This window comes from Stegostoma tigrinum, chromosome 1, assembly GCF_030684315.1.
Source record: "Stegostoma tigrinum isolate sSteTig4 chromosome 1, sSteTig4.hap1, whole genome shotgun sequence".
NCBI lineage: Eukaryota > Metazoa > Chordata > Chondrichthyes > Orectolobiformes > Stegostomatidae > Stegostoma > Stegostoma tigrinum.
Genome location: NC_081354.1, coordinates 187,763,982 through 187,778,657, shown reverse-complemented (window position 1 = coordinate 187,778,657; position 14,676 = coordinate 187,763,982). Strand labels below are relative to the sequence as shown.

General features: G+C 48.1%; 1 protein-coding gene across 1 annotated transcript in view; it reads right to left on the bottom strand.

The window, feature by feature from the left end:
* Positions 1-14,676, bottom strand: part of ankrd53 (ankyrin repeat domain 53) — a 40,664-nt gene that overhangs the window by 1,847 nt on the left and 24,141 nt on the right. The window contains exons 4-5 of the mRNA XM_059651669.1: positions 10,139-10,303; positions 8,337-8,457 (exon numbers count right to left, since the gene is read on the bottom strand). Of these exons, the coding sequence (XP_059507652.1) occupies positions 8,337-8,457; positions 10,139-10,303 (286 nt within the window). The remainder of the gene's footprint in view (positions 1-8,336; positions 8,458-10,138; positions 10,304-14,676) is intronic.

The window sequence follows — 14,676 nt, the reverse complement described above, 5'->3', positions numbered from 1 at the left end:
ACTTTGGGGCAATTGGGAAGACGGTGCAGAGGAACTGCCACATTTTTTTGCCTCAGTCGCAGGCAAGCCTTTCAGTTATCGATGGTCCAGTGCTTTACTCCGTGTACTATGATGCAGTGTGGCACTGCCAGGGGTCACTTTCCCCACTGGCTGAGGTTACCATCAAGATCCTGCCTTCTCAGCCTTGCCCCTCACCCGAAGTTAATCTCACTAATTCCTCTAAAGGGAGACAGAGCACCCCAAAGAGGTGATCTCAGAAATCGCACGACACCAGATTATAGTCCAACCAGTTTACTTGGAATCTCAGGCTTTTGGATCCTCTCTCCTCCTCCAGGTGTTAGTGAGAGATAGTATCAGGCACAGGATTGAAAAGTGAAAGATCAAAGGGTCACCCCACAGATGCGAATGTGTTGAACAAACCTAAGATGCTGCTAAATCTTTAATCAGTTAGAAAGGATTACCATGCAAATTCCCGAATTTCTTTCAAGTCCCTGCCCTGAGATAACTAAAGGTTTTATCAATTCCCTCGGTAATACCAAAGGTCAGACAATGCATTTTAGGTGCGAGGCCTTGTTTAGAATCTGGCTGTGAACCAACTTGGAGTCAGACTGGTTTTATTTCTGCAGCGGGAATTCATAAAATGCCACATTTGACTGTCTACAAATTGTGTGGTTTTTGAACAAAATAGAACATATCTGCAATTACAAATCTGCAAATGTAAATTCACCCCATCGATTTGTGTGTGTGTGTGTGGAGTGGGGCCAAGAGTTTGTGCATATGCGCGTGTGTGTGCTTGAGTGAGAGGGAGACAGTGTGCATGTGTAGGGAAGAGAGTGCATAAGCGCGTGTGTGAGTGTGAGGAGTGAGTGAGAGTGTATAATGGGGTGGGGTCACCCGTGGCGTAACATGAATCCAAGATCCAAGTTGAGGCCATCCACATGGGAGCCTTTGATAAAGTCCCGTATAGGAGATTGGTGAGCAAAATTAGGGCACATGGTACTGGGGGCAAAATACTGAGTTGGATTGAAAATGGGCTGGCTGACAGTAAGCAAGGAGTAGTGATAAACGGGTCCCTTTCGGAATGGCAGGCAGTGACCAGTGGGGTACCACAAGGTTCGGTGCTGGGACTGCAGCTGTTTACGATATATATTAATGATATAGATGAAGGCATTAGAAGTAACATTAGCAAATTTGCTGATGACACAAAGTTGGGTGGCAGTGTGAAATGTGAGGAGGATGTTATTAGAATACAGGGTGACTTGGACAGGCTCGGTGAGTGGACGGATGCATGACAGATGCAGTTTAATGTGGATAAATGTGAGGTTATACACTTTGGTGGCAAGAACAGGAAGGCAGATTACTATCTAAATGGAGTCAGGTTAGGTAAAGGGGAAGCACAACGAGATCTAGGTGTTCTTGTACATCAGTCAATGAAAGCAAGCATGCAGGTACAGCAGGCAGTGAAGAAAGCTAATAGCATGCTGGCCTTCATAACAAGAGGAATTGAGTATACGAGGAAAGAGGTCCTTCTGCAGCTGTACAGGGCCCTGGTGAGATCGCACCTGGAGTATTGTGTGCAGTTTTGGTCTCCAAATTTGAGGAAGGACATTCTTGCTATTGAGGGAGTGCAGCATAGATTCACGAGGTCAATTCCCAGAATGGCGGGACTATCATATGTTGAAAGATTGGAGTGACTGGGCTCATATACGCTGGAGTTTAGAAGGATGAGAGGGGATCTGATTGAGGCGTATAAGATTATTAAGGGATTGGACACTCTGGAGGCAGGAAGCATGTTTCCGTTGATGGTTGAGTCTAGAACCAGAGGATACAGTTTAAAAATAAGGGGTAGGCCATTTAAAACAGAGTTGGGGAAAAACTTCTTCACCCAGAGAGTGGTGGATATATGGAATGCTGTGCCCCAGAAGACAGTGGAGGCCAACTCTCAGGATACTTTCAAGAAAGAGATAGACAGAGCTCTTAAAGATAGTGGAATCAAGGGTTATGGGGATAAGGCAGGAACAGGATACTGATTGTGGATGATCAGCCATGATCATAATGAATAGTGGTGCTGGCTTGAAGGGCCGAATGGCCTACTCCTGCACCTATTGTCTATTGAACTGAATTTGGCCATCAGCCCCTGTTCAGCGAATCTGCATTGTTACATTTCCCAAAATCTGCTTTGGAGAATGTTTACCCGAAGCTCTGAAGCTGAATGTCCCCGACAGCCAGGGAACATTCATCTGTTGTTGCAGCGTCTGCATGGTGTCACCAATATACCAAGCCTCGGGGTGTCCTTGCCTGCAGGGTATGAGAGAGACAACATTTGCCGGGCCACATGACTACCTGCTCTATTCCCACATGTGATGGTGGTCTCCATGTCGATGATCTGACATGTCTTGCCGTGGTGTGATCGATGTCCTGAAGGCTGGGTGGTTATCTGCGAGCAATGGTCTGTTTAAGGTTTGGTGGTTGTTTGAAGGCGAGAAGAGGAGGTGCAGGGATGGTCTTGGTGAGATGTTCATTGTCATTGATGACATGTTGAAGGCTACAATGAACATGGTGTAGTTTCTCCACTCCAGGGAAGTACTGGATGACAAAAGGTACTCTATTGGTCATATTCCATCTCTGTCTTCTGAGGTAGCCATTACAGTTTTTCACTGTGGCGCGTTGGAACTGGCGATCAATGAGCTGAGTGTCATAACCCATTCTTATGAGGGGATCCTTAAACGTTCAAGCGCCCATCATGTTCCTCCTCATTCAAAGAGATCCTGCGTACGCGCAGGGCCTGCCCGCAGAGGGTGGCCTCTCTTAATATGCTTCCGATGGAAACTAGAGAAGTGCAGCATCGTGAGTTTATCCATGGGCTTGCTGTAGAGAGAGATTCTGAGGTACACGTCCCTGATAGAGATGTGTGTGTCTGAGAATGATACTGATTCTGAAGAGTAGTCCATGGTACATCTGATGGTGGAATGAAACTTGTTGATATCGCTATGAGATAACACGGTGTGGAGCTGGATGAACACATCAGGCCAAGCAGCATCAGAGGAGCAGGAAGGCTGATGTTTTGGGCCGAGACCCTTCTGCTGTTTCAGTGATTTCTCATCATGAAAGCAAAGGAAGAAAATACATGGCATTGGTCAGAGGTTCTGTGCAGCAAAGAAGTCTTGTTTGAACCTGTGCATGAAAATGTTGGCATAGTGGGGAGAAAATCTGATTTCCCGTAGCTGTTCTGTGTGCCTGGATGGAGAACTGGTTGTCGAAGGGGAAGACGTTGTGGTTGAGGATGGAGCAGATGAGTAAAAGGATGGCACCAGGAAATTGGCAGTTCATGGTATTGAATACTGAGGCTGTAGCGGTGAAGCCATTGTCGCGGAGAATGCTGGTCTATAGTGCAAAATGTCCATTGTGATGAGGAATATTCCCGGTTTGATTGGTCCGTGGGTGCTGCGTTTCTGTTAGAAATCTGTGGTGTCGCAATAGAAGCTGGGCGTTCCCTGTACAGTGGGTTTCAAGATGTCCTCAACATAGCCAGAGAGGTTCTCACACAGGGTCCCAATGGCTGATACAATGGCACATCCAGGTGTGTTGGCTCTGTGTATCTTTGGAAGGCAGTAGGACTCTCCTATGTGAGAAGTACATGGGATGGCAGTGCGTAGGGTACTCTGAAAGACTGGGTCAAAAGTCTTCACCAGTCTGTGCAGTTCATGGGTGTATTCTTTGATCGGATTGGCAGATAGTTGCCTGCAGCGTTCCTGCTTGTCCAGCTGTCAGTACAATTCCTTGCGGTAATCCATTCTACTCTGTATGACAACGGCTCCTCCTTTATCTGCTGGCTCGATGACAATGTTGTGATTGGTCTTGAGAGCCTGGATGATGTTCTGCGCTGCCTTGTGAGCGCGGCTGATAAACCTGGGGTTAATGAATCTCCTGATGGCTTGAGCAGACATGTTGAGCCTAGGGCAGTAGCTCTCTGGAGGGGTCCAATTCGACTCCTTCTTTGGCCACTCTGCCACGTCTCGCCTTCAAAAGATCCCCCCCCCAAACCTTAAACAGACCACTGTTCACAGCCTTCAGAACAACATCGCCTACACAACCCTGTAACGGTTACCTCTGTAAGACATGTCAGATCATGACCATGGACACTACCGTCACACATGGGAACAACACGCCCCATGTGCACGGCAGGTAACTCGGCCAGTGTTGTCCATCTCATACACTGCAGACAAGGGTGCCCCGAGGCCTGGTGGCGAGACCATGCAGACGCTATGACAACGGATGGACACTGCATAATAATGCCCAGACAGGAATGTTCCCTCCCGGTGAGGGATCACCTCGGTGATCACGGACATTCAGCCTCTGATCTTCGGGTAAACGCCTTCCAATGCAGCTTTCAGGATACACAACAACAAAGTCGCCGAGCAGAGGCTGACAGCCAGGTTTGGTTCCCATGAGGACGACCTCAACCAGGGTCTTAGGTTCATGTGCTACAGGTGTCCCCGCCCCACTATACACTCACACATACACACACTCTCACACACACATGCGCACGCGTGCACTCTCTGTCTCTCTCACATTCACACACACACACTCTGTCTCTCTCACGTTCACACAAACACACTCCGTCTCTCTCACACACACACACTCTGTCTCTCTCACACACACACACACTCTGTCTCTCTCACATTCACACAAACACACTCTGTCTCTCTCACACACAGTCACACACACTGTCTCTCTCTCACACACACACACACACACACACACACACTGTCTCTCTCACATTCACACACACACACACACACACACACACACACAGTCTCTCTCACACACACACAAACACTGTCTCTCACACACACACAAACACACACTCTCTCTCTGTCTCTCTCACATTCACACACACACACACTCTCTGTCTCTCACATTCACACAAACACACTGTCTCTCTCACACACACACAAACACTGTCTCTCACACACACACAAACACACACTCTCTCTCTGTCTCTCTCACATTCACACACACACACACTCTCTGTCTCTCTCACATTCACACAAACACACTGTCTCTCTCACACACACACACACACTGTCTCTCTCTCACACACACACACACACACACACACACACACTGTCTCTCTCACATTCACACACACACACACACACACACACAGTCTCTCTCACACACACACAAACACTGTCTCTCACACACACACAAGCACACACTCTCTCTCTGTCTCTCTCACATTCACACACACACACACTCTCTGTCTCTCACATTCACACAAACACACTGTCTCTCTCACACACACACAAACACTGTCTCTCACACACACACAAACACACACTCTCTCTCTGTCTCTCTCACATTCACACACACACACACTCTCTGTCTCTCTCACATTCACACAAACACACTGTCTCTCTCACACACACACACACACTGTCTCTCTCTCACACACACACACATACTCTGTCTCTCTCACATTCACACAAACACACACACTGTCTCTCACACACACACACACACATACACACTGTCTCTCTCACACACACACAAACACTCTGTCACACACACACACACAAACACACACTCTCTCTCTGTCTCTCTCACATTCACACACACACACACACACACACACACACACACACACACTCTGTCTCTCTCACATTCACACACACACACACTGTCTCTCTCACATTCACACACACACACACACACACACACACACACACACTGTCTCTCTCTCTCTCTCACACACACACACACACTCTGTCTCCCTCACACACACACACACACTGTCTCTCTCTCTTTCTCACACACACACACACACTCTCTCTGTCTCCCTCACACATACACGCACATACACGCACACGTGCACGTGCCCATGCACGCACGCACACACACACTCAAATCGATGGGGTGAATTTACATTTGCAGATTTGTAATTGCAGATATGTTCTATTTTGTTCAAAAACCACACAACTTGTAGACAGTAAAATGTGGCATTTTATGAATTCCCGCTGCAGAAATAAAACCAGTCTGACTCCAAGTTGGTTCACAGCCAGATTCTAAACAAGGCCTCGCACCTAAAATGCATTGTCTGACCTTTGGTATTACCGAGGGAATTGATAAAACCTTTAGTTATCTCAGGGCAGGGACTTGAAAGAAATTCGGGAATTTGCATGGTAATCCTTTCTAACTGATTAAAGATTTAGCAGCATCTTAGGTTTGTTCAACACATTCGCATCAGTGGGGTGACCCTTTGATCTTTCACTTTTCAATCCTGTGCCTGATGCTATCTCTCACTAACGCCTGGAGGAGGAGAGAGGCTCCAAAAGCCTGAGATTCCAAGTAAACTGGTTGGACTATAATCTGGTGTCGTGCGATTTCTGAGATAACAAGGTGTGGAGCTGGATGAACACAGCAGGCCTCAGACCGAGATAACAAGGTGTGGAGCTGGATGAACACAGCAGGCCCAGCAGCATCAGAGGAGCAGGAAGGCTGATGTTTCAGGCCTAGACCCTTCTCACCATGCGATGGTGATAATGCTACTTCATCACATATTCAATTAAAAGGATGTTCCCAGTGACTGGGTTGTCCAGCACCAGGGGAATCACATCCTAAGGATATGGGATACAGCATTTTGGATTGAGAATGTGGAGAAATGTCTTCACTCAGAGAGTGGGGAGCCTGTGGAATTCACCAAAGTGGTTGAGGCCAAGACATTGAATGTTGTCGAGAAGGGAGTTAGATATAGTTCTTAAGGCCAAAGAATGTGGGGAGAAAGTGGTAATAGGGATCATCAGTCATCATCATATTGAACGGCAGCGCAGGTCTGAGGGCCTATCGCTCCTATTTGCAACATTTGAAAGACTTAAAATGCAAAAGTGGGGAGACAGTGATGTATGGATAATGTTTTTAGATTGGATTCCCTACAGTGTGGAAACAGGCCCTTCGGCCCAACAAGGCCACACTGCGCCTTGAAGCATCCCACCCAGACCCACCCCCTACAACCCACACACCCCTGAACATTACGGGCAATTTAGCACGGCCGATCCACCGAGCCTGTACATCTTTGGACTGTGGGAGGAAACCGGAGCACCCGGAGGAAACCCACACAGACACGGGGAGAATGTGCAAACTCCACACAGACAGTCGCCCCGAGGCTGGAATCAAACCCGGGTCCCTGGTGCTGTGAGGCTGCAGTGTTAACCACTGAGCCACCGTGCCACCCTAAATGTTATCTGATCAGTAAATTCGAGTCCCAGGTTAATGCTCTCGGGCTACCGGATCAAATCCAACAATGGTAGATGTCAGCTTTTGTGCTCCTGAGATGCTGCTTCGCCTGCTGTGTTCATCCAGCTCCACACCTTGTTATCTTGACTAAATGTGATACTTTGGCCTTTTGACCTACTTTCGAAAACTGAACAAAGAAGCTAAAAACATTAATTCAGAATGTTCTGGGGTCCTGGGTTCAAATCCTGTCACGGCAGATGTTGGAATTTGAATTCAATAAAAATGAATTCCTGATTGTCAGGAAAAATCCCACTTGGTTCACTAATGTCCTTGAGGGAAGGAAACTGCCATCCTTACCTGGTCTGGCCTACATGTGACTCCAGACCCACAGCAATGGGGTTGACTCTTAACTGCCCTCTGGGCAATTAGGGATGGGTAATAAATGCTGACCCAGCCAGCGACGCCCTTGTTCTGTGAATGATTTAAAGAAAATGGCTAGGATGACATCTCAAATACAGTGGACAGCTCTTGTCACTTTATTTAAGGAAGGATGTGATTGTATTGGAGGCAGTGCAGAGGAGGTTTGCCAGATCGATACTGGGGATGAGTGGGTTATCTTATGAGGAAATGTGTGCTCCTGAGATGCTGCTTGGCCTGCTGTGTTCATCCAGCTTCACACTTTGTTATCTTATTATCAGGCTAGTTGGGTTTGTTTCACTGGAGTTTCAGAAGGTGAGGGGCGACTTGATGAAAATGTCTAAACCCCTGAATAGCTCTGGCCAGGTGGACATGAAAAGGGCCAGAGATAATGGGAACTGCAGATGCTGGAGAATCCGAGATAACAAAGTGTGGAGCTGGATGAACACAGCAGGCCAAGCAGCATCTCAAAGCACAAAAGCTGACGTTTTGGGACTAGACCCTTCATCAGAAATGTGTTTCCTGCTGTGGGTCAGCCCTGAGTCAGGGAGCACGGTTTAAAATTAGGACTCATGATGAGGGCAATCTCTTTCTCGGAGTGTTGTGTTAATTTCAACCTGTTTGCATTAGAAGGGTGAGGGAGGCAGAGCCACTGAATATTTTACTGCTTTGCAGTGACTAACCTGGTGGATTTCAGCCTGATATTTCTCATCGTCCAGTAAGACAAGCTTCAGCTTCTGTAACTTCCTCGTTTGCTTGAAATTCTCGGCCTGGCTCACCTCCCACATGACGTTAGCCAAATACCTGTGGGCACAACGGTGAATCCTGAGGCTCATGGCAAAGAGAGCACGGTGTGAAGCAGAAAGGGACGGGTTGAGGAGGAAAGGAAGACCTGCATTTCTATAGCACCCTTCACACCTCAGTGTGCCTCACAACCAATGGAATCCTTTCGATGCGATATAGGAGTCCATCAAGTGTGCTTCACAGGCGCGGCCACTGGTTAGGATCATAATGGATTCAGTTCAGGGACAGGATAAGCAGGCTATTGAGCCTCTCAAATCTGCTCTGCCGTCCAATAACATCACAGCCGATCTGCCTCGTGTGTTCCCAGAAAAGGGTGCAGGGGCACCGTGTCAGGAGTTCCTACTCTAAAGTGTTCTTTTAGTCACGGCTTGTGAGATAATCACTTTTCTGAACCACCTCTACTATATGAAGGTCATGTGTCAAAACATCAAAGACTACTCTGCATCCTCTCCTGCCGCTGTTAACAGCTGCAAGGTGCGCTGCAGAAATTCACCAAGGCTCCTTAGACAGCACCTTCCAAACCACTGGATCTTACTAACAGGAGGAGGCCATTCAGCCCATCAAGCCTATCCCGTCATTCACTGAGATCTGTGACCCCCTTCAATCCTTTACTAAGCAAAACATTATCTATCTCAGATTTAAAATTTACAACTGAGGCAGTGTCGTTTGTGGAAGAAAGTTCCAAACCTCTCCCACCCTTTTGTTTATAGAAATGCTTCCTAATGGCCTGGCTCTAACTCTCAGGCTATGCCCCCTGATTCTACAATCCCCAGAAATAGCTTATCTTTGCCTACTCATCTTTTCCTGTAAATATCTTGAAGATTTTAATCAGATCACCTCTTTATCAGATAACCTTCTACATTCCAGAGAAACTAGTCCTAAATTGTATAATCTCTCCTTATATCTTGCCCCCCCGCCAAAGCCCAGCTAACATTTCTATTACCCGACATTCTATTCCCTCCCAGGCCGATCTGTCCTTGCTTAGGTGTGGTGCTCAGACCTGCTCACAGTTCGCCAAGTGGGGTCTAACTTGGGTCTTGTTTAACAGTGGCATAACTTCTGCATTCTGATATTCCAGCCCGTGACCACTTCCATCCAGAAGAATAAAGGCAGCAAATACATGGGAACGCCAACACCTTCAGTGGGTGGCATGGTGGCTCAGTGGCTAGCACTGCTGCCTCACAGCGCCAGGGACCTGGGTTTGACTCCACCCTCAGGCGTCTCTCTCTACGGAGTTTGCACATTGTCAGCGCGGGTTTCCTCCGGGAGCCCCAGTTTCCTCCCAGAGTCCAAAGATGTGCAGGTTAGGTGGACTGACCATGTCCAGCACGAGGGAAATGCTGGGGATAGGGTACGGGGTTGGGTCTGGACAGAATGCTGTTCAAAAGGGTTAGTGTGGACTTGATTGGCCAAATGGCCTGTTTCCACACTGTGACGATTCTATGATTCAAGTTCCCTTCCAAGCCACTCACCATCCTGAGTTGGGAAATATATCACCATCACGGGGTCACAACCCTGGCATTCCCTCCCGAAGGGCATTGTGGTTCAACCCACAGCAGGAGGACTGCAGCGGCTCAGGAAGGCAGCTCACCCCCACCTTCTCGAGGACATGTAACAATACAATGTCCGTAAGCAGATAGTTCAGTGTGTGTTGACGTGTTCAGCAGAGGAATGAACGAACCTTGCACATCGATGGTGACCGTAGATCTTGGCCAAGTCAATTGGTCTGTGCCCCCTGGAATCTTTGGCCTTTACTTTGGCTCCTGCCCGGACCAAAGCCATGACACAATCAAGCAAACCGATTTCAGCTGCCTGGTGGAGCGGCGTCAACCCTTGGTGTGTCTGACTAAACACCGAAACAAAGAAAGCTGCTGGTATTTCATTGAGGAAATAATTTACAGCAAAAGGAAAAGATAAAATACTGAATTACATCATGCTATTTCATGTCTTCAGCCCTGTTCTTCTACATGCCCACTCTCCCCCATCTACTCCCATTTACTCCCCCTCCCACAGCCCCGTGTCCACTCCCCCCATCACACACTCTACACCCATTTACTCCCCCTCCCACAGCCCCGTGTCCACTCCCCCCATCACACACTCTACACCCATTTACTCCCCCTCCCACAGCCCCATGCCCACTCTCCCATGAACTTTCTATCAGAGTGAGGAGGGTTGTTTGAATTAAACCAAAGGAACATGGAAGGGAGCTGGGAGCTAAGTCCCATTTGGAATCCTGGCAGGAGCAGTGTAGGCTGTTGGAGTTGGAGAGCCAATTTTCTGTGGGATTGTCTTTTGTGGAGAGATTGAGGAAACTAGACCTTTATTCTCTCAAGTTTCATGGAATGGGAGGTGATTTCTTTCATGTTAACAGCAGCCTCAGAGGGTATACATAGAACATAGAACATTACAGCACAGTACAGGCCCTTCGGCCCTCGATGTTGTGCCGACCTGTCATACCGATCTGAAGCCCATCTAACCTACACTATTCCATGTTCGTCCATATGCTTATCCAATGTCGACTTAAATGTACCTAAAGTTGGCGAATCTACTACCGTTGCAGGCAAAGCGTTCCATTCCCTTACTACTCTCTGAGTAAAGAAACTACCTCTGACATGTGTCCTGTATCTTTCACTCCTCAATTTAAAGCTATGCCCCCTCGTGCTCGCCGTCACCATCCTAGGAAAAAGGCTCTCCCTATCCACCCTATCTAACCCTCTGATTATTTTATATGTTTCAATTAAGTCACCTCTCAACCTTGATAACAAAGTGTGGAGCTGGATGAACACAGCAGGCCAAGCAGCACCTCAGGAGCACAAAAGCTGACGTTTCGGGCCTAGGCCCTTCATCAGAGAGGGGGATGGGGTGAGGGTTCTGGAATAAATACGGAGAGAGGGGGAGGCGGACCGAAGATGGAGAGAAAAGAAGATAGGTGGAGAGAGTATAGGTGGGGAGGTAGGGAGGGGATAGGTCAGTCCAGGGAAGATGGACAGGTCAAGAAGGTGGGATGAGGTTAGTATGTAGGAAATGGAGGTGTGGCTTGAGGTGGGAGGAAGGGATAGGTGAGAGGAAGAACAGGTTAAGGAGGCAGAGACAGGCTGGGCTGGTTTTGGGTGCAGTGGGGGGAGGGGATGAGCTGGGCTGGTTTTGGGATGCGGTGGGGGAAGGGGAGATTTTGAAGCTTGTGAAGTCCACATTGATACCATTGGGCTGCAGGGTTCCCAAGCGGAATATGAGTTGCTGGTCCCCAAGCCTCCGCTTGGTTTCCCCAATGTAGAGGAAGCCACACCGGGTACAATGGATACAGTATACCACATTGGCAGATGTGCAGGTGAACCTCTGCATAATATGGAAAGTCATCTGGGGCCTGGGATGGGATTGAGGGAGGCGGCATGGGGGCAAGTTCCTGTGGTTGCAGGGGAAAGTGCCGGGTGTGGTGGGGTTGGAGGGCAGTGTGGAGCGAACAAGGGAGTCATGGAGAGAGTGGTCTCTCCGGAAGGCAGATAAGGGTGGGGATGGAAAGGTGGTGGGGTCAGATTGTAGATGGCGGAAGTGTTGGAGGATGATGCATTGTATCCGGAGGTTGGTGGGGTGGTGTGTGAGAACAAGGGGGATCCTCTTAGGGCGGTTGTGGCGGGGGCGGGGTGTGAGTGATGTGTTGCGGGAAATGCGGGAGACGTGGTCAAGGGTGTTCTCAACCACTGCGGGGGGAAAGTTGTGGTTCTTGAAGAACTTAGACATCTGGGATGTGTGGGAGTGGAATGTCTTATCGTGGGAGCAGATGTGGCAGATGCGGAGGAATTGGGAATAGGGGAATGAAAACAGCCTCAAGTCCCTCAGCTTTTCCTCATAAGACCTTCCCTCCATACCAGGCAACATCCTAGCAAATCTCCTCTGCACCCTTTCCAAAGCTTCCACATCCTTCTTATAATGCGGTGACCAGAACTGTACACAATACTCCAAGTGCGGCCGCACCAGAGTTTTGTACAGCTTCACCATAACCTCTTGGTTCTGGAACTCGATCCCTCTATTAATAAAAGCTAAAACACTGTATGCCTTCTTAACAGCCCTGCCAACCTGGGTGGCAACTTTCAAGGATCTCTGTACATGGACACCGAGATCTCTCTGCTCATCTACACTACTAAGAATCTTACCATTAGCCCTGTGCTTTGCCTTCTGGTTACTCCTACCAAAGTGCGTCACCTCACACTTGTCTGCATTAAACTCCATTTGCCACCTCTCAGCTCAGCTCTGCAGCTTATCTATGTCTATATGGGTACAATGGGACATGGCACAGATGAAATGTTTTCACTTGTGTGTTGCTCTAGAACAAGGGGATATTGTCTCTGAATTGGGGGCTAATCATCGAGGACTGAAGCGAGGAAGGATTTCTTCACTCAGAGATTGGTAAATCTTCGGAATTCTCCATGGTAGGGTGCCGTGGAAACTCAATCTTTAAGTTAGTTTGAGGCAGAAATTGGTAGATTTCTGGAAATTAGTGCCAAAGGTATGTTGGTGACACAGGAAAATGATGTGAGCCTGATGGTCAGGCGTGATCTAATTGAATAGGCAAGCATGGCCTACTCACACGGCTGTATTTCTGTAATACATCACCTATTTATTTCAACTAATATAACAACTATGTGAACCCTGTTTGTGGGATCTTGCCTTGTACCAATGAGCTCCTTACAGCTAAAAATGAACTTAATTGACTGAAAAACAGCTTGGGCTACATTAAGAACATGATCGAGTTAAATAAATGTAATTCTTTTTAACTGGTTCTTACAATTCTAAGGGGCGGCACGGTGGCTCAGTGGTTAACACTGCAGCCTCACAGCACCAGGGACCTGGGTTCGATTCCTGCCTCAGGCAACTGTCTGTGTGGAGTTTGCACGTTCTCCCTGTGTCTGCGTGGGTTTCCTCCGGGTGCTCCGGTTTCCTCCCACAGTCCAAAGATGTGCAGGCTAGGTGGATCGGTCATGCTAAATTGCCCCTAGTGTTCAGGGGTGTGTGGGTTACAAGGGGATGGGTCTGGGTGGGATGCTTCAAGGGGCGGTGTGGGCTTGTTGGGCCATACTGTAGGGAATCTAATCTAATCAAGTTTTTTAAAAAAATCTATATTCAGCCCCGCAACATTGGCAGAGAACTGCCTGTATCAAACAATTCCTCCTCGTCTCTTTATTAAATTCCCATTTGGGATGTGGGTGTTCCTGGTAAGGTCTATATTTATTGTCCATCCCTATTTGCCCATCCAAAGCAGTGGTGGGCTCCTGATTACTGATTCGCTGTGTGGGATATTTCAGAGGGCAGTTAGGATCAGCCACATTGCTGTGGGTCTGGAGTCACATGTGGACCAGACCGGGTAAGGATGGCAGTTTCCTTCCCTAAAGGACGTTAGTGAACCAGGTGGGTTTTTAATGACAATCTGGTTGGGTATTGAGTATAGAAGTTGGGATGTCACATTGCAGCTGTGCAGGACATTGATTCGGCCATTTTTGGAACACTGTGTTCGATTCTGGTCTCCCTACTATAGGAAGGATGTGGTTAAACCTGAAACGGTTCAGAAAAGATTTACAAGGATGTTGCCAGGGTCGGAGGGTTTGAGCTACAGGGGGAGATGCTGAATAGACCGGGGCGGTTTTCCCTGGAGTGACGGAGGCTGGGCGGTGACCTTACAGAGGTTTCTAAAATCATGAGATGCTCAGATATGGTGAATAGCCCGGGTCTTATTCCCAGGGTAGAGGGGTTCAAAACCGGAGGGCATAAGTTTAAGGTGAGAAGGGAATGATTTAAAAGAGACCTAAAGGGGCAACTTATTGTCAGTGGATGGTGTGCGTATGGAATGAGCTGCTAGAGGAAGTGGTGTGGGCTGGTACAGTTACAGTATTTGAAATGCATCTGGATGGGAAGATGAATAGGAAGGGTTTAGAGGGATATGGGCCAAATGGGACTAGATTAATTTAGGATATCTGGACAACACGGGCGAGCTGGTGGTGATGATTGAATTTGAATTCCTCTTGGGGCTGTGGTGGGATGTAGAACCCCTGTTCCTGGACAACTCTCCAGATCTCTATCTCTGCACGTCCTCATTGCATGCATTGATACACAAGGGGATCCAATCCCTCGCAGTGCGGTCACCACGGTGATAAAAGGATAACGAGCTCTATATTCATCTACCTCCAGATCAACTGTCTGTGTTATGTTTATCCACAAAGAGACCTG